The sequence below is a fragment of the Lucilia sericata genome, unplaced genomic scaffold, assembly GCF_015586225.1.
Source record: "Lucilia sericata isolate MDLA Ls3-8-SP2 unplaced genomic scaffold, ASM1558622v1 Contig002077F_arrow, whole genome shotgun sequence".
Taxonomy (NCBI): domain Eukaryota; kingdom Metazoa; phylum Arthropoda; class Insecta; order Diptera; family Calliphoridae; genus Lucilia; species Lucilia sericata.
The window spans coordinates 5,894-30,803 of record NW_023995930.1 but is presented as its reverse complement, the minus strand read 5'-3'; the positions used below and the strand labels follow the sequence as shown (position 1 = coordinate 30,803).

The following is a 24,910-nucleotide window of genomic DNA, read 5'->3' as shown; positions in this document are numbered from 1 at the left end:
GATACTTGTGGAATCTTGTTGGGATTCACCCCATCACCATTGAGGAGTTTGAATATTTTCACGTAGGTTTTTTGCCGAACCGTTGAGTGTGAAAACCAATTGTAAGTTTCTCTTATTAAAAATTCCAAATTATTTGGGAAATATTTATCAGTCGCAGAACATACAGCTAATTGAAGCGAGTGGCATACACAGCGAATTAAAATTAAATTATTTAGCTCATATTTTGTTTTGATTTTTTTATATAAGCCGTTATTTATGCCCGTCATGACGGAGGCATTGTCTGTGCCAATGGCCACAAGTTTTTTAAAATCTAAGTCCATATTGTTAATTAATCGTTCAAGGCCCTCCAACAAAGCATCTGCATTGCCTTCCACCAAATCAATTAGGCCAAGAAAAGTTGTGACAAACTGTTTTTTTGATGAACTGTAGTATCTTATTACTACCCCCAAAAGTTTTTCCACAGATATGTCGGTGCCTTCATCCAAAATCAAGCTGAAATACTCATCTTTAATATCTTTCAATAAATCGTCAATAAAATGAGGCGCCAAGACATTATTAATAATGTTAGAACATTTGGTACGATGCAATTGGAATTGTGATGATTTGCTATCAGAAAACTCGGAGTTGCACACTTCACCTAGATGATTAACATTCAAAAACGATGAATGAACTGCAACATAAAGGGAAAGTCTAGCTTGAGCCTTTTGTTTTTCTGACACCTCTTTTGAAGAAAATGACAGCTCTGGTTGGACACTGAAAACTCCATTGAACGGTTGCATTGACTTTTTGTGTTTTTTTGTTTCTGAATGCCGGATTAAATCACTATAACGAGCAGAAATTTCTGAATGACAATAAAAACATGACGCCTTCAATGGATCCTTTGTGGGACGTAACCACTTTTTGAAAATAGGATCATTTTCCCAAACTTGACGATATTTTTGAAGTGATCGGTCCATCTACAAATATTTTTTTATTAACACAAATATCAATAATAATGGAAACAAATACTTACTTGTCAATATATTTTTCTATTATAAAAAATATGTATAGATATATACACAAGCACACATATAAGTTAATTAAATTGTTTAAATTATTTAAAGTAAGAATTCTTACTTTTTATTTTATATGTACGTATATTTTTTATTATTTCCCAAACGCTGTTGATTTTCTTTTTCTTCTTTGTATCACATTTTAAAGTACCGTTGGTTTTGCTGAAGATGCCACACAGCATTTCTTTAAAATTTTTTAGTAAGCTACCATATCGCGTTGTAAATTTTACACTTAAAAAAATTGGGACAAAAAGCACTGAAAGCGCTGTGATGCAATTTGAAAAGCACCATAATAGTGCCTTTCCGTAAAAAGGCACTACAAGAAAAAATTTTCGCGTATGACGTTTCATAAAGCACCATAAATAGTGTGAAAAGCACTAAGTTGGCAACACTGGCAAGGATGTGTGTAAGATTGTTTATGTTTTCATTTGTTTATTTTTAATTGTTATGTGTTGCTGATGATGTTGTTGTTGCTGTTGTTTATACAATTTAAAGTGCTTTTCTTTAACTCTCTATCAAAAAACCCTGTCATATCAGCAAGAATATCAAACACATTCATACCAAATCAACAACCAAACATACATACAAATTTCCATTACTGCCATGAACTTTATTATGAGAAGTTGGCTGGTGTTGTTTGTGTATTGTGTTATTTTATTATACAATATTTTTTCTATTAAAATTTAACGATAAGAATACTTTTTTTAATGTGTGTAATTTCTTTGTTGTCTTATTAAATTTTTCTTATATGATTTTATTTGTTGAACATATTCTGTTTACATGTATGTACATGTAATGTACTTTACCTCTACATCTAATGAAACTTATTCTTTTTATTTAAGTACTTAATAATAAAATTGAATAACAACAAAACATTAACAAATACAAAAACAAAAGTAAAATAAAGACAAGTAAGAAAGTACAGTCGGTCGTGGCCGACCATATGATACCCTACACCAGTTATGAATATTAAATGTGATTTATTTTTCATAATAAAGCATTTATCTTCAATATTCCCTTGTTCCGATACATTTAAGCAATTTATGGATGAAAAACTAATTTTCTGAAAGAGGCTTTATATGGGGGCTAGGGGCAAATATGGACCAAGCCCGATAAAATTTTGTGGATATATTTATATTTACATAATATTTTATTGTACTGAATTTCATCGCGATATTTGTGTTTATAAGTTAATTTGGGACATTCAAGTAATTTTCTGAAGGGGACTTTGTATGGGAGCTAGGGTCAGATGGGGCCCGATCTTTATGAAATTTGGCAGGGTCATCAAGACTTCTATAAAACTTAGTTGTGCCGTATTTTATCGATATATCTGTATATTTAGCATAATTATGAGCTCAGAAGCCCTTTTCGGGGGGACCTGTTCTATGGGGGCTAGGTGAAATAATGGACCGATTTTAACCATTTCCAATAGGCTTCGTCCTTGGGTCAAATAAAACGTGCGTGCCAAATTTCATCCAATTATCTTGAAAATTGCGACCTGTACCTTGCGCACAAGGTTTACATGGACAGCCAGCCAGACGGACGGACGGACATAGCTTAATCGACTCAGAAAACGATTCTAAGCCGATTGGTATACTTTAAGGTTGGTCTAGGACGAATATTTTTGTATGTTACAAACATCAGCACAAATCCAATATACCCTCCCCACTAAAGTGGTGTAGGGTATAAAAAGTGTTTATTTACTTTGAACATTAGAGAGCATTCGTTAAGAGGTTACTCACTTGATGGTTACCATAGAGCTGGAAATGAAAAAAGTGGTAAAAGATGATGAAAATGAATAAATGACTGACAGACAGTAGGAACAGAGAAGATAGACATACGAGTTGAAGTAGAAAGTGAGAACATTTAAATGTGCAGATCTTGGAAGGACTTAATTAACGGTGAGACCTCGCTAGATATGTTAAACTAAGTTTAAGCAATGACTAGAATTAAAGCTCTCGGAATATTGGTGTTATTGTAATCCGGGGAAAAAGAGGTGCTACCAATATCTCTATTCTACCGGGACCATAAACTAATACCCCGGAAACCGATAATCCACAAGCAGAGTTTGGGACTTGTCTCGGTTATTGGAGAGGTCCCTTCGCGGGAAGAGAATGTTGGTTAAAAGACTGATACAGTGTTAAAGTCTTTAATTCTGGAAGAGTTCGTTGTTGTGGGCGAACGAACTGACTGTGGCACTAAGCGGTGGAAATGAGTTGGTGTCAAGTGTATATGATACTGGATGGAATTAAGGTTATGCTGGTCTCTCCCATCCTTATATCGAGAAATGCGAGGTGTTCCTCTGACGAGGACGGAGGAGGAAGAAAACTATTGTCTACATTTTTCTGTTGATTTGAGTCAATACTACTTCATGGAACTATGACTGCGAGATAATTTTGATGTTGGAGAAATGCGAGGTGTTCCTCTGATCAGGAATACAATGTCTGGCTGCCATACGCTATTAACGGTTTTTACTGATAAGTATAAGCCTTAGTACATATATTCTTCTCAGCCGGCGTCGAGAAGTTTCGTTACTGTTGCAGCAGATGGTCGTATGGATGTTGTTTGTCTTCGGTGTTTGCTCTTATAAGATGAATATTAATTAAATAAGTGCAATCGATATCGATCAAAATCTCAATAGAATTTAAATTGCGATCTCGATCGGTTTCAAATGCAATAATTTGGCCCGTATTTCCATACGGCGTCAACGATTATAAATAATAAGAACTACAAGCAATATACAAGCCAATAGGTTCTTTAAGCCTAATGACAAGGTCATTGGAAGATCGATAGCATACAAGTTGACTCACATATCCTTCTAACAGTTACAGTTCTCGGAAACACCGAAAGATAAACTTACTTTTTAGCATATCTTTCAAGGCCATGCTATCAAAACTGATATAATGTGGTGTAATATTTCGCATCGTAAACTAGATTTTTCCAATCGAAAAACTAAAGTTCAGAATGTAGTCCCAATTTGAAAGTCTCGAAATTATAAATAGACCAAAATGGGGGGAGAATATTTAACGATGTTCAATTTGCTTTCTCTTACAAAATCTTGTATTCGAATAAAGAATCCAAACTTTAAAATGTCTGTCCTTCCAGTTAAAATATTATGGTTGCTAACATTTTTACAAATAAAGTTGAAAAAGCGGCAAACATATTTCTTTTTTCCATTCTTCATATTCTTATTGTTGGCGTTGGGTTTTTTTATTCCGAAAAAAAAACAAAGATTTTTATCAACAACATGTTGCTCGTTGTTCATCATTGTGTCGTCAATGTTTCATATTTTTATGCAAGTTTGAATCTGTTGTATGTATGTGAGTGAGTTAGTGTTTGTACACAGAAAAAAATGAAATTCAAAATCAAACAAAAAATTCATAAAGCCAAGTATTTTTTTAACTAAAATTGGACCTATCACGAAATTCGTAAAATCAAGTACTCAAATTCGTAAATTCTTTATTGAAAAAATTTCAGGATTTTTCTTATTAAAATAATATACTATTTACGAAAAACATTAATAAATATTCGCAACATTTCCAAACAATTATTTTACTTAAACAATAACGCAAATTATTTGTATTTGTACTGAAATTCAAGCAATTATTTTTTCCGAAACAGATAAATTATTTATTGTATTTTGGCAATAATAATACACAAAATTCCTTATTGAATCTATAAAAATTTTGTTAAAAAATATATATTGAATTTTAACAAAAATTTTACTAATTCTATAAAATTAAAATTTGTAGAAAAAAGTACTTATATACTTACAACAAATTTATTTCACATTCTAGAAACTATTATTTGTACTGTGAAAACTGAAACACTTATACATTAAATGTTATAAACCAAGTAAGAATTATATCAATTCATTTTAGTACATTCCAAAACTAGTTTTATTGTTGTATTTTATATGCTGACATATAAATAAAACTCAAACAAAAACATTTATTGAACCAGTAAAAATATTTACTGAAAATTAAATTTATTTCAATAAAGTGTTTGTTAGAAAATATTTTCCTTCTGCGTGAAAATCAAACAAATTCGTTATAAAACCAAATAAAAATTTTTATAAAAATCTAAATTAAATTTAAGCAAACGATTGTTAAGAAAAAAAATGTGCATATTTTTTTCTGTGTAGTAGGTTTTATGTAAAAAATGTGGCGCACGTTAGTAATACGAACCACATACTTGTACTCCGTATACTCGTCTTTCACTGAATATTCATTTATTTTCTATATGAACAATTTTTCTCTTTTTTTGTGTGAATTTTACGCCTCTTTCGGTAGTAGTGGTTCATGTTACATTATCTATACGGTGGGTATTATTTTATTAAAATTTATTTTTCTCAACTGCTAAAAACGTGTAAGAGTGAGTTTTTTCTATAGTATTTTTCTAAACTAATGAAATACAATTTTAACTCAAAACTTTAATACATCATGAAAACAGTTTTATGCATATCATCGTTTTAGAACTACTGAAAAGACTTTTTTGTTAAAACTGTAACAAAATTTTTTTGTGGATTTGGAACATAATGGGTTAAAACCAGTGCTGCCAATTTGACGTTTTTCTCGTCAAATCTTACGTTTTTGAAATAGCAATTGCAGGTAAAATACTTTTTAGTCTAGTCTATAGTCTAGTCTATAGTCTAGTCTATAGTCTAGTCTATAGTCTAGTCTATAGTCTAGTCTATAGTCTAGTCTATAGTCTAGTCTGTAGTCTAGTCTATAGTCCAAGTCTATAGTCTAGTCTATAGACTTGACTATAGTCTAGTCTATAGTCTAGTCTATAGTCAAGTCTATAGTCTAGCCTATAGTCTAGTCTATAGTCTAGTCTATAGTCTAGTCTATAGTCTAGTCTATAGTCTAGTCTATAGTCTAGTCTATAGTCTAGTCTATAGTCTAGTCTATAGTGTAGTCTATAGTCTAGTCTATAGTCTAGTCTATAGTCTAGTCTATAGTCTAGTCTAGTCTAGTCTAGTATAGTCTAGTCTATAGTCTAGTCTATAGTCTAGTCTATAGTCTAGTCTATAGTCTAGTCTATAGTCTAGTCTATAGTCTAGTCTATAGTCTAATCTATAGTCTAGTCTATAGTCTAGTCTATAGTCTAGTCTATAGTCTAGTCTATAGTCTAGTCTATAGTCTAGTCTATAGTCTAGTCTATAGTCTATAGTCTAGTCTATAGTCTAGTCTATAGTCTAGTCTATAGTCTAGTCTATAGTCTAGTCTATAGTCTAGTCTATAGTCTATAGTCTAGTCTATAGTCTAGTCTATAGTCTAGTCTATAGTCTAGTCTATAGTCTAGTCTATAGTCTAGTCTATAGTCTAGTCTATAGTCTATAGTCTAGTCTATAGTCTAGTCTATAGTCTAGTCTATAGTCTAGTCTATAGTCTAGTCTATAGTCTAGTCTATAGTCTAGTCTAGTCTAGTCTATAGTCTAGTCTATAGTCTAGTCTATAGTCTAGTCTATAGTCTAGTCTATAGTCTAGTCTATAGTCTAGTCTATAGTCTAGTCTATAGTCTAATCTATAGTCTAGTCTATAGTCTAGTCTATAGTCTAGTCTATAGTCTAGTCTATAGTCTAGTCTATAGTCTAGTCTATAGTCTAGTCTATAGTCTATAGTCTAGTCTATAGTCTAGTCTATAGTCTAGTCTATAGTCTAGTCTATAGTCTAGTCTATAGTCTAGTCTAGTCTATAGTCTAGTCTATAGTCTAGTCTATAGTCTAGTCTATAGTCTAGTCTATAGTCTAGTCTATAGTCTAGTCTATAGTCTAGTCTATAGTCTAGTCTATAGTCTAGTCTATAGTCTAGTCTATAGTCTAGTCTATAGTCTAGTCTATAGTCTAGTCTATAGTCTAGTCTATAGTCTAGTCTATAGTCTAGTCTATAGTCTAGTCTATAGTCTAGTCTATAGTCTAGTCTATAGTCTAGTCTATAGTCTAGTCTATAGTCTAGTCTATAGTCTAGTCTATAGTCTAGTCTATAGTCTAGTCTATAGTCTAGTCTATAGTCTAGTCTATAGTCTAGTCTATAGTCTAGTCTATAGTCTAGTCTATAGTCTAGTCTATAGTCTAGTCTATAGCTAGTCTATAGTCTAGTCTATAGTCTAGTCTAGTCTATAGTCTAGTCTATAGTCTAGTCTATAGTCTAGTCTATAGTCTAGTCTATAGTCTAGTCTATAGTCTAGTCTATAGTCTAGTCTATAGTCTAGTCTATAGTCTAGTCTATAGTCTAGTCTATAGTCTAGTCTATAGTCTAGTCTATAGTCTAGTCTATAGTCTAGTCTATAGTCTAGTCTATAGTCTAGTCTATAGTCTAGTCATAGTCTAGTCTATAGTCTAGTCTATAGTCTATCTATAGTCTAGTCTATAGTCTAGTCTATAGTTAGTCTATAGTCTAGTCTATAGTCTAGTCTATAGTCTAGTCTATAGTCTAGTCTATAGTCTAGTCTCTAGTCTAGTCTATAGTCTAGTCTATAGTCTAGTCTATAGTCAGATCTATAGTCTAGTCTATAGTCTAGTCTTAGTCTAGTATAGTCTTAGTCTATAGTCTAGTCTATAGTCTAGTCTATAGTCTAGTCTATAGTCTAGTCTATAGTCTAGTTCTATAGTCTTTCTATAGTCTGTCTATAGTCTAGTCTATAGTCTAGTCTATAGTCTAGTCTATAGTCTAGTCTATGTCTAGCTATCAGTTAGTCTATAGTCTAGTCTATAGTCTAGTCTATAGTCTAGTCTCTAGTCTAGTCTATATCTAGTCTAGGTCTAGTTATAGTCTAGTCTATAGTCTAGTCTATAGGTCTAGTCTATAGTCTAGTCTATAGTCTGTGTCTATAGTCTAGTCTATAGTCTAGTCTATAGTCTAGTCTATAGTCTAGTCTATAGTCTAGTCTATAGTCTAGTCTATAGTCTAGTCTATAGTCTAGTCTATAGTCTAGTCTATAGTCTATCTATAGTCTAGTCTATAGTCTAGTCTATAGTCTAGTCTATAGTCTAGTCTATAGTCTAGTCTATAGTCTAGTCTATAGTCTAGTCTATAGTCTAGTCTATAGTCTAGTCTAGTCTAGTCTAGTTAGTCTATAGTCTAGTCTAGTCTAGTCTATTCTATAGTCTAGTCTATAGTCTAGTCTATAGTCTAGTCTATTGTCTAGTCTATAGTCTAGTCTATAGTCTAGTCTATAGTCTAGTCTATAGTCTAGTCTATAGTCTAGTCTATAGTCTAGTCTATAGTCTAGTCTATAGTCTAGTCTATAGTCTAGTCTATAGTCTAGTCTATAGTCTAGTCTATAGTCTAGTCTATAGTCTAGTCTATAGTCTAGTCTATAGTCTAGTCTATAGTCTAGTCTATAGTCTAGTCTATAGTCTAGTCTATAGTCTAGTCTATAGTCTAGTCTATAGTCTAGTCTATAGTCTAGTCTATAGTCTAGTCTATAGTCTAGTCTATAGTCTAGTCTATAGTCTAGTCTATAGTCTAGTCTATAGTCTAGTCTACAGTCTAGTTTATGGTCTAGTCTATAGGCTATCTAGCGGTTTTTGTGATATGGTTTAATGGGAAATGGTGTACGAATATTACTTGTTAAACCGAGGAAAATATACATATAATAATAATCGTGTATTTATTTGAAAAAAAATATTACTTTTTGAACACATTTATATGACGAAGTTTTATCAAAAAATTTACATGATGCAATTAATTATTTTAACGGAGTTTTTTTTTTGCAAAGTTTGTAATAAATTAATTAATATTATAATTTTTATTAAGTTCAAGTTTTGCAGATTGTCATTATAATTAATGCATTTTTTTAATTCTCTTTATTTTTAGGTAGAAAATTGAAATATTTTCTTCTTAATATTCGGTAAGTGTAAAATCTTTGAAATAAACTTAAAATATTTGAAACTACTTAGATAAGTCACCAAGAGGCAAATACAAAAAGTCGATTCGATCGATTTTCGTTATACTAGACTTGGGATAGATATGTTGAAATATGGATAGATCTGTTTATAGGAAAACTAGAGCTAGATTTAACGATAGATTTCTTTTCTATTAAAGCCAGAGCTACAGATTTCTTTAATAGTAATACTGGAGCTAGATTTAGTGATAGTTTTTTTCCATAGGAAAATTAGCTTAAGAGTTTAATTTGCATTATAAAAGTTACATTAACCGCCTGCTATGATGTCATTCGTAAGGGATTATTTTTGTAATGATCGCATCATTTCACATCAAGTCATGGGATAAAAATATCCTTTTAACCCCATCACAATATTAAAAATTTAATATTCATCTTAAAATCAGCATCATCAGCAGTAAAAGGTTAATACAAACAACTTTATAAAAATTTCTTAAAAAACTTTTTTGCACATCAAACCAAAAAACAATTTGCACAAATCGTTGTTAAATGTCAATCTCATTACAATCAAATTAAGTGATAAACCATTAAATGATTTTAATCTTAAATACGAAAAAACAAATTTTCTACATGCTTAAAGCAAAAGCCATACTACGGCGCTGGCAACCAACAACTAAAATTGACAATCTTAAAAATTGGTTTTACAAATTAGTTAAGAGAAAACCAATAACAACGGAACACTTAATCAGCAAACTCCAAAAAAAAAACATTTCTAAGAAATCAAAAAATTGTTAGCAAAACGTGTATCTTGATAATGGCAAGTCAAAAAATTTAATAAAAGTGGGAAAATGACAAGAAAATAAAAATGCGCAATATGGTAATAAAGAAAATAAAGTTATTTTATTATTTTTTTAATAAAAACTCAGAAAAAAAAACGGAAACCATAACAACGAAACACGAAATGCGTGGTCGTCTTAATTTTTCACAATTTTATACACGAACCAGTGAGACAGTTACTCACTCAAACATACATACATACATAAGTACCACAGGGGGAAAATGATTTTAAATCGAGCGGCATCTGTGTGTTTCGTTTAATTGAGAGAAAGATGTGGGGAAAAACGCAGAATCCTTTGCCACATGTTAAAACGCCCACACATCATTATAAGTAAAAAGCTCTGAACTGTTGACAGATATTTTCAAATGAAAATAAAATGTGTCAGAAATACACAAAGTACTTAACATGTTGTGATTTTATGTTATTAACCCATTGTTGTCTGCTGATAAATCTTTATGAGAAACCTATATTTTTCTAGACTATAGACTAGAATATAGACTAGACTATAGACTAGACTATAGACTAGACTATAGACTAGACTATAGACTAGACTATAGACTAGACTATAGACTAGACTATAGACTAGACTATAGACTAGACTATAGACTAGACTATAGACTAGACTATAGACTAGACTATAGACTAGACTATAGACTAGACTAGACTATAGACTAGACTAGACTATAGACTAGACTATAGACTAGACTATAGACTAGACTAGACTATAGACTAGACTATAGACTAGACTATAGACTAGACTATAGACTAGACTATAGACTAGACTATAGACTAGACTATAGACTAGACTATAGACTAGACTATAGACTAGACTATAGACTAGACTATAGACTAGACTATAGACTAGACTATAGACTAGACTATAGACTAGACTATAGACTAGACTATAGACTAGACTATAGACTAGACTATAGACTAGACTATAGACTAGACTATAGACTAGACTATAGACTAGACTATAGACTAGACTATAGACTAGACTATAGACTAGACTATAGACTAGACTATAGACTAGACTATAGACTAGACTATAGACTAGACTATAGACTAGACTATAGACTAGACTATAGACTAGACTATAGACTAGACTATAGACTAGACTATAGACTAGACTATAGACTAGACTATAGACTAGACTATAGACTAGACTATAGACTAGACTATGGACTAGACTATAGACTAGACTATAGACTAGACTATAGACTAGACTATAGACTAGACTATAGACTAGACTATAGACTAGACTATAGACTAGACTATAGACTAGACTATAGACTAGACTATAGACTAGACTATAGACTAGACTATAGACTAGACTATAGACTAGACTATAGACTAGACTATAGACTAGACTATAGACTAGACTATAGACTAGACTATAGACTAGACTATAGACTAGACTATACTATAGACTAGACTATAGACTAGACTATAGACTAGACTATAGACTTAGACTATAGACTAGACTATAGACTAGACTATAGACTAGACTATAGACTAGACTATAGACTAGACTATAGACTAGACTATAGACTAGACTATAGACTAGACTATAGACTAGACTATAGACAGACTATATACTAGACTATAGACTAGACTATAGACTAGACTATAGACTAGACTATAGACTAGACTATAGACTAGACTATAGACTAGACTATAGACTAGACTATAGACTAGACTATAGACTAGACTATAGACTAGACTATAGACTAGACTATAGACTAGACTATAGACTAGACTATAGACTAGACTATAGACTAGACTATAGACTAGACTATAGACTAGACTATAGACTAGACTATAGACTAGACTATAGACTAGACTATAGACTAGACTATAGACTAGACTATAGACTAGACTATAGACTAGACTATAGACTAGACTATAGACTAGACTATAGACTAGACTATAGACTAGACTATAGACTAGACTATAGACTAGACTATAGACTAGACTATAGACTAGACTATAGACTAGACTATAGACTAGACTATAGACTAGACTATAGACTAGACTATAGACTAGACTATAGACTAGACTATAGACTAGACTATAGACTAGACTATAGACTAGACTATAGACTAGACTATAGACTAGACTATAGACTAGACTATAGACTAGACTATAGACTAGACTATAGACTAGACTATAGACTAGACTATAGACTAGACTATAGACTAGACTATAGACTAGACTATAGACTAGACTATAGACTAGACTATAGACTAGACTATAGACTAGACTATAGACTAGACTATAGACTAGACTATAGACTAGACTATAGACTAGACTATAGACTAGACTATAGACTAGACTATAGACTAGACTATAGACTAGACTATAGACTAGACTATAGACTAGACTATAGACTAGACTATAGACTAGACTATAGACTAGACTATAGACTAGACTATAGACTAGACTATAGACTAGACTATAGACTAGACTATAGACTAGACTATAGACTAGACTATAGACTAGACTATAGACTAGACTATAGACTAGACTATAGACTAGACTATAGACTAGACTATAGACTAGACTATAGACTAGACTATAGACTAGACTATAGACTAGACTATAGACTAGACTGTAGACTAGGCTGTAGACTAGGCTGTAGACTAGACTGTAGACTAGGCTGTAGACCAGACTATAGACTAGACTATAGACTAGACTATAGACTAGACTATAGACTAGACTATAGACTAGACTATAGACTAGACTATAGACTAGACTATAGACTAGACTATAGACTAGACTATAGACTAGACTATAGACTAGACTATAGACTAGACTATAGACTAGACTATAGACTAGACTATAGACTAGACTATAGACTAGACTATAGACTAGACTATAGACTAGACTATAGACTAGACTATAGACTAGACTATAGACTAGACTATAGACTAGACTATAGACTAGACTATAGACTAGACTATAGACTAGACTATAGACTAGACTATAGACTAGACTATAGACTAGACTATAGACTAGACTATAGACTAGACTATAGACTAGACTATAGACTAGACTATAGACTAGACTATAGACTAGACTATAGACTAGACTATAGACTAGACTGTAGACTAGGCTGTAGACTAGACTGTAGACTAGGCTGTAGACCAGACTATAGACTAGACTATAGACTAGACTATAGACTAGACTATAGACTAGACTATAGACTAGACTATAGACTAGACTATAGACTAGACTATAGACTAGACTATAGACTAGACTATCGACTAGACTATAGACTAGACTATAGACTAGACTATAGACTAGACTATAGACTAGACTATAGACTAGACTATAGACTAGACTATAGACTAGACTATAGACTAGACTATAGACTAGACTATAGACTAGACTATAGACTAGACTATAGACTAGACTATAGACTAGACTATAGACTAGACTATAGACTAGACTATAGACTAGACTATAGACTAGACTATAGACTAGACTATGACTAGACTATAGACTAGACTATAGACTAGACTATAGACTAGACTATAGACTAGACTAGACTAGACTAGACTTTAGACTAGACTATAGACTAGACTATAGACTAGACTATAGACTAGACTATAGACTAGACTATAGACTAGACTATAGACTAGACTATAGACTAGACTATAGACTAGACTATAGACTAGACTATAGACTAGTCTTTACTAGGCAATAGACTAGTCAATATAGACTAGTCCGTAGACAAGTCAATAGGTTAGTCTATAAACTAGTCCCAAGTCCTTAGATATATCAATAGACTAGTTAAAGACATGTCAATATATTTGTCAATACACTAGTTCATAGACTAGTCAATACCCTAGTCCATAGAATAATCAATTCCCTAGTCCATAAACTAGACTAAGCTACTAGGATAGTCCATAGAATAAAAGTTTGTATTAATCAAAATTTAAATTTTCCATGCCTGATGGGATAAATATATTTATTATTAGGGTGGAAATTTTAATCGGGTACAATCGACCATATGACGATTTCCTTTTCATGGAATCTTGAAATATGGAATTAGATCTATCGATCTATATATATGAATATAGGTAAAAAGATAGAGTTAGTTATTATAATATATTTTCTTCAGAAAAAAGTTGCAGCTAGATCTGAAGCCAAATCTGGAGATCGATTTGGTTTGTGGGAAACATTAGATCCAGTGATTGATTTTATTTATTAAAATGATTTTATAATTAAGACTTTCATAATTCACAGTTGTGAAATATAAACGAAATATTAGTTTTACTTTGTAACATTTATGCAAATCGAACACATTTGTCTTTGATTTTTTTTTAAATGTTTATCATTTAACAATTCTTTACACTTTAAGCTAAATTATTTGTTATAATTCAAATTATTAACAACTTACTTTCAAAATTTAACATACATTCAGACAGACAGGACAGACAGACAGACAGACAGATAAATACCATTTACTTAGTTTGACATACAGAGACTGACAGTTGGTTAGACAGACGACAACTTAATATAAATTTGTCTATTACCAACAAAAAAAAAAACATAAACAAATTGACAATTACTGGTTGTTGCTGTTGGTTGGTGAATGTCTATTGGTATTTTGTACATAAATCGAATGAACATAAATTTTTTTTTTGATGTTGGCTTTTAGATTTTGTAAGCAATTTAAAATAGTTCGAATGCTTCGGAAACTATTAAGAAATATAGATAAAATTTTGTCGTTTTTAAATGTTGATATATCACATTTGTCCGGTAGAAAATTGTGGGTAATAGAGTGAATGATCTAGCAAAGTGATCTACATACGATTTTAAACTTCATTAGTATTAAGTTGTTACTTTTGGACTTTTAAATACTGTTGTAGGTAATCATCTCTAATTCTTAAGTAATGTATCTAGGATGTAGTGTTTAGCGACAGCTTGTGTTAGATATTCGGCATAAAACCCACAAAAAAAGAAGCTAAAATAAACACAGCCTCCGGGGAGAATAAAACCACAATAACAAAATTGAAAAGAAACAAAAAACATAAAACAATTTACAGAATAATAAAGACATCACCATCATTAAGCAACTAAAATTGTATTAAACAATCATTTAAGCCCTTAATAGTTTTGGTTTTTGGCCCATCAAGCAAAATGGCATTGAAGTCAATCAAATCAAAGTAGAAAAAAATAAAAAATCACACAAAAAGCCACAAAAAATCACACTAAATGCGAAATTTATTTATTTAATTATAAAATTTTTTCCACAAACTCAAAGAAGATTTAACAAAGAAAGCGAAAAAGAAATAACACAATATTAAGTGGTTTGTTTGGAACTAATGGTTAATGAATGAATGAAGACCGACGTCCGTCCATCTTCTTCATTCTTCTATATCAAATTAAACTCTTAAATATTGTGTAAATAGCTTTAAGCATTTTTTCGTTTAAAAACTACGCCTTCTTAATGATGACTTAGACAAAACACTTCAAATTTGTATTTTGTATATCTTATTGTTAATAATGATGATTTCTCTTAAGTTTCTTGTATATGAAAATTAATTCAAAAAACAACAAGTTTCAATTAGTTCAAAATAGGTGTTGCCTCTGACATGTAGAATTTTATACGTAATGAAAATGTATTTGAAAAACCTGTTAATAAATTGTGCGTGTGCAAAAAAACTGTGTTAAACAAGTGCTGCCTGATTCATATTTGGGGGAGGTTTTTACTAATAATAGGTTGTTGTCATAATTATTTAATGGGTTATTTAATAATTAATATTTTGTAAGAATTTTGTTAAAAATACTAAAATATACGAAAAAATGGGAGAATTCAATTGCCAAACGAATTCTAAATTTAAACGAGAACTGATATTAAACATAACTATAACTGAACTTGAACTGCACTAGAACTGAACTACTGAACTAGAACTGACTAGAACTGAACTAGAACTGAACTAGAACTGAACTAGAACTGACTAGAATGAACTAGAACTGAACTAGAACTGAACTAGAGCTGAACTAGAACTGAACTAGAACTGAACTAGAACTGAACTGAAAGAACTAGAACTGAACTAGAACTGAACTAGAACTGAACTAGAACTGAACTAGAACTGAACTAGAACTGAACTAGAACTGAACTAGAACTGAACTAGAACTGAACTAGAACTGAACTAGAACTGAACTAGAACTGAACTAGAACTGAACTAGAAACTGAACTAGAACTGAACTAGAATGAACTAGAACTGAACTAGAACTGAACTAGAAATGAACTAGAACTGAACTAAAACTGAACTAGAACTGAACTAGAACTGAACTAGAACTGCTGAACTAGAACTGAACTAGAACTGAACTAGAACTGAACTAGAACTGAACTAGAACTGAACTAGAATGAACTAGAACTGAACTAGAATGAACTAGAACTGAACTAGAACTGAACTAGAACTGAACTAGAACTGAACTAGAACTGAACTAGAAACTGAATAGAACTGAACTAGAACTGAACTAGAACTGAACTAGAACTGAACTAGAACTGAACTAGAACTGAACTAGAATGAACTAGAACTGAACTAGAACTGAACTAGAACTGAACTAGAACTGAACTAGAACTGAACTAACTGAACTAGAACTGAACTAGAACTGAACTAGAACTGAACTAGAACTGAACTAGAACTGAACTAGAACTGAACTAGAACTGAACTAGAACTGAACTAGAACTGAACTAGAACTGAACTAGAACTGAACTAGAACTGAACTAGAACTGAACTAGAACTGGACTAGAACTGAAACTGAACTAGAACTGAACTAGAACTGAACTAGAACTGAACTGAACTAGAACTGAACTGAACTAGAACTGAACTAGAAACTGAACTGAACTTAACTAGAACTGAACTAGAACTTAACTAGAACTGAACTAGAACTGAACTAGAACTGAACTAGAACTGAACTAGAACTAAACTAGAACTAAACTAGAAACTAAACTAGAACTGAACTAGAACTGAACTAGGACTAAACTAGAACTGAACTAGAACTGAACTAGAACTGAACTAGTACTGAACTAGCACTGAACTAGAACTGAACTAGAACTAAACTAGATCTAAACTAGAACTAAACTAGAACTAAACTAGAACTAAACTAGAACTAAACTAGAACTAAACTAGAACTAAAGTAGAACTACACTGAACTACACTAGAACTACACTAGAACTACGCTAGAACTGAACTAGAACTGAACTAGAACTGAACTGAACTGAACTAGAACTGAACTAGAACTGAACTAGAACTGAACTAGAACTGAACTAGAACTGAACTAGAACTGAAACTAGAACTAAACTAGAACTAAACTAGAACTAAACTAGAACTAAACTAGAACTAAACTAGAACTAAACTAAAACTAAACTAGAACTAAACTAGAACTAAACTAGAACTAAACTAGAAACTAAACTAGAACTAAAACTAGAACTAAACTAGAAACTAAACTAGAACTAAACTAGAACTAAACTAGAACTAAACTAGAACTAAACTAGAACTAAACTAGAACTAAACTAGAACTAAACTAGAACTAAACTAGAACTAAACTAGAACTAAACTAGAACTAAGTAGAACTACACTAGAACTACACTAGAACTGAACTAGAACTGAACTAGAACTGAACTAGAACTGAACTAGAACTGAACTAGAACTGAACTAGAACTGAACTAGAACTGAACTAGAACTGAACTAGAACTGAACTAGAACTGAACTAGAACTGAACTAGAACTGAAACTAGAACTGAACTAGAACTGAACTAGACTGAACTAGAACTGAACTAGAACTGAACTAAACTGAACTAGAACTGAACTAGAACTGAACTAGAACTGAACTAGAACTGAACTAAATGAACTAGAACTGAACTAGAACTGAACTAGAACTGAACTAGAACTGAATAGAACTGAACTAGAACTGAACTAGAACTGAACTAGAACTGAACTAGAACTGAACTAGAACTGAACTAGAACTGAACTAGAACTGAACTAGAACTGAACTAGAACTGAACTAGAACTGAACTAGAACTGAACTAGAACTGAACTAGAACTGAACTAGAACTGAACTAGAACTGAACTAGAACTGAACTGAACTGAACTGAACTAGAACTGAACTGAACTACTAGAACTGAACTGACTGAACTGAACTAGAACTGAACTGAACTAGAACTGAACTGAACTGAACTAGAACTGAACTGAACTAGAACTGAACTAGAACTTAAGTAGAACTGAACTAGAACTGAACTAGAACTGAACTAGAACTGAACTAGAACTGAACTAGAACTGAACTAGAACTAGAACTGAACTAGAACTAAACTAGAACTAAACTAGAACTAAACTAGAACTGAACTAGAACTGAACTAGAACTAAACTAGAACTAAACTAGAACTGAACTAGAACTGAACTAGAACTGAACTAGAACTGAACTAACTAGAACTGAAACTAGAACTAAACTAGAACTAAACTAGAACTAAACTAGAACTAAACTAGAACTAAACTAGAACTAAACTAGAACTAAACTAGAACTAAACTAGAACTAAACTAGAACTAAACTAGAACTAAACTAGAACTAAACTAGAACTAAACTAGAACTAAACTAGAACTACACTAGAACTGAACTAGAGCCACGTGATTTTAATTTCAAATATTTCAATTCTTTCCCATTTACGTTCTCCCACAATTCGTACTTCTGTTTGATAAACAAATTTTCAAAATATACCTTCTCAAACCAAAATTGTATTTCTACATAATTTACAATGAGATCTTCAAATTATTATCACTTCTTACAGTTTCAACAACAATATATTACATTTATTTACTCATTCAATATGAACTAGAACTAGAACTAAACTAGAACTGAACTAGAACTAAACTAGAACTAAAGTAAAACTAAACTAGAACTAAACTAGAACTAAACTACAACTAAACTAAAACTAAACTAGAACTAAACTACAACTAAACTAGAACTAAACTAGAACAAAACTAGAACTAAACTAGAACTAAACTAGAACTAAACTAGAACTAAACTAGAACTAAACTAGAACTAAACTAGAACTAAACTAGAACTAAACTAGAACTAAACTAGAACTAAACTAGAACTAAACTAGAACTAAACTAGAACTAAACTAGAACTAAACTAGAACTAAACTAGAACTAAACTAGAACTAAACTAGAAATAAACTAGAACTAAACTAGAACTAAATTAGAACTAAACTAGAACTAAACTAGAACTACACTAGAACTGAACTAGAGCCACGTGATTTTAATTTCAAATATTTCAATTCTTTCCCATTTACGTTCTGCCACAATTCGTACTTGTGTTTGATAAAACAAATTTTCAAAATATACCTTCTCAAACCAAAATTGTATTTCCACATAATTTGCAAGGAAATCTTCAAATTATTATCACTTCTTACAATTTCAATAACAACATATTACATTCATTTACTCATTCAATATGCACGATATCAAATCTAAATATTTGAAAATCGTAAATGTAGCAAATAAAATTTAATACTCATAATGTGAAACATTTAAATTTAAAGCTTTCAAATCAAGACTTTTTCTATTGTATAATTTACATATAAATACAATTTAAATCAATATAAATTAGTTTTATTTTTTTTCAACATTTTAACAATAAGTCCCCAAAAGTACACAAATACACTCGAACTCATATCCATGTACTGCAGTTTGTTGAACAATTGTAAATACAATTTAAACTAAATAATAGTTGAAGTAGTTTTACATTTAGTATTGGTTTAATACTTACAAAATAAATTCGTTTAAATGTATATGGATATATAATAAACCGATTTTTGTCTTTAATCTCTTTGGGTCTTCTTGTATGGTCTTTCTAGTCTGTCCGACGGTCTGTCCATCTGAGTAAAGTTTACTTTAGTTTAGTTTATTACATTGTAGATCCTAAAATAACAATTTAAAGATTTACTATACTTGTTGTAGTATCTATGTAGATACTTAATGTTTACTACAACTACAATTCATTTATAGATATCTTTGTATGTCTGAATGTTTAAACAGATGTATAGAGATACATTGGACTGTATATCTGTCTGTCTGTCCGTCCGTTCATCTGTCTGTATATGCCCACAAAGACATGTGGTAGCATTGTTATCCTTTTGAGGAAGAAGAAATCAAACAATGAACACATAACATCAAATAACAAATGGAATTGGAATGATATGCTTTAACATATAAAATAAATATAAAATCAAATGAGAATTACAAAAGATATTTCTTTCTTTTCTACACTATGTTATATGTTTTTTTGGTCAAGAACAGATTAAAATGCAGGCTATTTAGTTTGGCAATGGAGCTTTTGTGCTTTTGATTCACATGACAATCCTATGTTTTGGGCAACATAGACTATAGTCTAGACTGCATTTCAGACTATAAACTAGACTATAGTCTAAACTTCGGACTAGAATGTCGTCTTGATTGTATAGAGTACAAACAAGACTATAGTTCAGACTACAGACTAAACTGTAACACAATATATTGACTATACTACAGTCCAGACTAGACTTTAAGGCAAACTATAGACTTGACTATAAACCTTGCTATAGGCTAGACTAAGACTAGGTATAGTGCAGATTATAGAATAGACTGTAGTCCAGACTATATACTAGACTATATAGTAGACTATAGACCAGATTATATACTATAGACTAGACTATAGTCCAGACTATAGACTAGACTATAGTCCAGACTATAGACTAGACTATAGTCCAGACTATAGACTATACTATAGTCCAGACTATAGACTAGACTATAGTCCAGACTATAGACTAGACTATAGTCCAAGACGACTATAGTCAGACTAGACTAGACTAGTCCAGACTATAGACTAGACTATAGTCCAGACTATAGACTAGACTATAGTCCAGACTATAGACTAGACTATAGTCCAGACTATAGACTAGACTATAGTCCAGACTATAGACTAGACTATAGTCCAGACTATAGACTAGACTATAGTCCAGACTATAGACTAGACTATAGTCCAGACTATAGACTAGACTATAGTCCAGACTATAGACTAGACTTTAGTCCAGACTATAGACTAGACTATAGTCCAGTCTATAGACTAGACTTTAGTCCAGACTATAGACTAGACTATAGTCCAGACTATGGACTAGACTATAGTCCAGACTATAGACTAGACTATAGTCCAGACTATAGACTAGACTATAGTCCTGACTATAGACTAGACTATAGTTCTGACTACAGACTAAACTATAGTCCAGACTATAGACTAGACTATAGTCCTGACTACAGACTAAACTATAGTCCAGACTATAGACTAGAATATAGTCCAGACTATAGACTAGACTATAGTCCAGACTATAGACTAGACTATAGTCCAGACTATAGACTAGACTATAGTCCATACTATAGACTAGACTATAGTCCAGACTATAGACTAGACTATAGTCCATACTATAGACTAGACTAGAGTCCAGACTATAGACTAGACTATAGTCCAGTCTATAGACTAGACTATAGTCCAGACTATAGACTAGACTATAGTCCAAACTATATAGACTATAGTTCAGGCTATAGACTAGACTATAGTCCAGACTATAGACTAAACTATAGTCAAGACTATGGACTAAACTATAGTCCAGACTATAGAATAAACTTTAGTCCAGACTATATACTAGACTATAGTCCAGACTATAGACTAGACTATAGCCCAGACTGTAGACTAGACTATAGTCCAGACTATAGACTAAACTTTAGTCCAGACTATACACTAGACTATGGTCCAGACTATAGACTAGACTATAGCCTAGACTATAGTCCAGACTATAGCCTAGACTATAGTCCAGACTATAGACTAGACTATAGTCCAGACTATAGACTAGACTATAGTCCAGACTATAGACTAGACTATAGTCCAGACTATAGACTAGACTATAGTCCAGACTATAGAACTATAGACTAGACTATAGTCCAGACTATAGACTAGACTATAGTCCAGACTATAGACTAGACTATAGTCCAGACTATAGACTAGACTATAGTCCAGACTATAGACTAGACTATAGTCCAGACTATAGACTAGACTATAGTCCAGACTATAGACTAGACTATAGTCCAGACTATAGACTAGACTATAGTCCAGACTATAGACTAGACTATAGTCCAGACTATAGACTAGACTATAGTCCAGACTATAGACTAGACTATAGTCCAGACTATAGACTAGACTATAGTCCAGACTATAGACTAGACTATAGTCCAGACTATAGACTAGACTATAGTCCAGACTATAGACTAGACTATAGTCCAGACTATAGACTAGACTATAGTCCAGACTGTAGACTGGACTATAGTCCAGACTATTGACTAGATTATAGTCCAGACTATAGACTAGATTATAGTCCAGACTATAGACTAGACTATAGTCCAGACTATAGACTAGATTATAGTCCAGACTATAGACTAGACTATAATCCGGAACATAGACTAGATTATGGTTACAAGTAAGGCTATTGAATCTAAACTCAGTGCTGTTTTAAACTAATATTACCCTCCCTCCTTAGTAGCGCCCTTCTAAATCAAATAGAATTAAACTACATTTATGTGGGTTTAAATTTTTATTTTATTCTTTTGATTTTCCTTTTTTTATGTCCAGCAGAAAATGAAAGAAATAAAGACAGATTGAAACAAAACATTTAAAATGCAACCATTTTACATTTTAAGTTTGTGAGTGAATTTAAGTAAAGATTTTTAAAAATACATTTTCTAGTTGATTTGATAATGCCACTCATACTCATACATATGCACTTAGTTACTTGTTTCAAATAAATTTGATGCTCAAAGTTGATGTTATTTGTTGTCGTTTTTTTCGTTTTCTGATGTTCATATTGGTTTGAAAAATATCGTAAAAGTTGCATGTATATAGATATATTTAGGTAAACAGAGTGTGGGTATTACGGTGGCAGAGGCAGTAGGTTGCTATGTTGTTGCAAAGAAGAATTTTATTATTAGGAAAAGGACTGTTTTTTTGTTAATGGACTAATTGAAGAAAAATGTAAAATGTGGTTTATACAATTGTTCCAATCTTAATCCCCTAGTCCATTTGTTAGAATTGTTGAGATCTCCCTAATGTTGCCAGTTTATATGACAAGCACACCTACAGACATTTATCTATTAGTAACATGAAAGTGGATACTTGTATCTAAACAACAAGTACTTGTGCTGGAGTCCTCTCTTCTAGTGAAACATTTTGATGTTGTTATTTGTTGTTCAACATTGATCGATTGAATTGATGAATAAATTTCGAAAAAATTTCCCCCCAAAAAAACGAAAGAATATTGATTGTTGTTGTTGATGTTTCGGTATAAATTTATCTATTTTCTCCATTGTTTTCCTAACTTGGTTTTCTTTCAAACATTTCTCTACTCAAGATGGAACTAAACCAAAAAAAGACACAAAAACTTTAAATATGGTTCATATGACTAACTTGCAACAAATTTGCATGAAAACAAAAGGTGCATGTATTGTTGAAGGGGGCATGCATGATGTGGCATCTGTAACTTTAACATATAGACGAACAAATTTCATTTAATTCTATTTCGTTTTGTTTGATAAATATTTGAATTTAAATTTCAGTTGCTGCATAAACAAAATCTGTTGTTGCAACTTCAGTTAGTAGTATTTAGATTTGTTGCAGATTTTTTTTCTCCTTCAGTTTCATTTTTATTTGATGCCAAAATGTCATTGTTACTAAAAGTAATAAATCACCATGTTAGAGTAGTTTGTACTTAAATGTTATTGATGTTTAATTTTTTTTGGTTCATGTTGTTTTTTTTCAGTTTCTTTTGTTGCAAATTCATTCATTTGATTTGAGTAAATAAGAATTCAATTTATTATTATATTATTGATAAATTTAAATTAGGTTTAATGTAACGTTACTTGAAATAAGATTGTGAACGGAAACGAAAACTAGGTTCCCTGATAGAACAAAGACCAAAAAAGCCGATTTTTTAAAGAAAATCCGTGTGATCACAAAATAAGCCTATTTTTCAATTTAAACGTGTTTTAACAAAGAAAATCGATTTTTGAATGAAAATATGGGTGATCACAAAATAAGCTTATTTTTCGATTTAAACGTGTTTTAACGAAGTTATAAGCGATTAAAGGTTTCTTAGGTTTTCGACCACGAAAGTCGATTTTTGAATGAAAATATGGGTGATCACAAAATAACCCTATTTTTCGATTTAAACTTGTTTTAACGAAGTTATAAACGATTTTAAGTTTCTTAGGTTTTCGACCTAGAAAATAGATTTTTGAATGGAAATATGGGTGATCACAAAATAAGCTTATTTTTCGATTTAAACGTGTTTTAAAATCGAATTTTGAATGAAATTATGAATGATCACAAAATAAGCTTATTTTTCAATTTAAACGTGTTTTAACGAAGTTATAAGCGATTTTAGGTTTCTTAGGTTTTCGACCAAGAAAATCGATTTTTGAATGAAAATATGGGTGATCACAAAATAAGCTTATTTTTCGATTTAAACGTGTTTTAACGAAGTTATAAACGATTTTAAGTTTCTTAGGTTTTCGACCAAAAATATCGATTTTTGAATGAACTTAAGGGTTATCACAAAATAAGCTTATTTTTCGATTTAAACGTGTTTTAACGAAGTTATGAACAATTTTATGTTTCTTAGGTTTTCGACCTAGAAAATCGATTTTTGAATGAAATTATGGGTGATCACAAAATAAGCTTATTTTCGATTTAAACGTGTTTTAACGAAGTTATAAGCGATTTTAGGTTTCTTAGGTTTTCGACCTAGAAAATCGATTTTTGAATGAAAATATGGGTGATCACAAAATAAGCTTATTTTTCGATTTAAACGTGTTTTAACGAAGTTATAAGCGATTTAAGGTGTCTTAGGTTTTCGACCAAGAAAATCGATTTTTGAATGAAAATATGGGTGAACACGAAATAAGCTTATTTTTCGATCTAAACGTGTTTTAACGAAGTTATAAGCGATTTAAGGTTTCTTAGGTTTTCGACCAAGAAAATCGATTTTTGAATGAAAATATGGGTGATCACAAAATAAGTTTATTTTTCGATTTAAACGTGTTTTAACGAAGTTGTGAACAATTTTATGTTTCTTA

The 24,910-nt window shown here is 31.5% G+C and overlaps 1 protein-coding gene across 1 annotated transcript; it reads right to left on the bottom strand.

The window, feature by feature from the left end:
• Positions 1 to 259: 259 nt before the first annotated feature.
• LOC119613346 lies at positions 260 to 779 on the bottom strand (the record flags this gene model as incomplete). Its single annotated transcript, XM_037969365.1, has 1 exon — positions 260 to 779. A coding segment is annotated over exon 1 (520 nt), but the record flags the coding sequence as incomplete, so codon positions are not given.
• Positions 780 to 24,910: the final 24,131 nt, after the last annotated feature.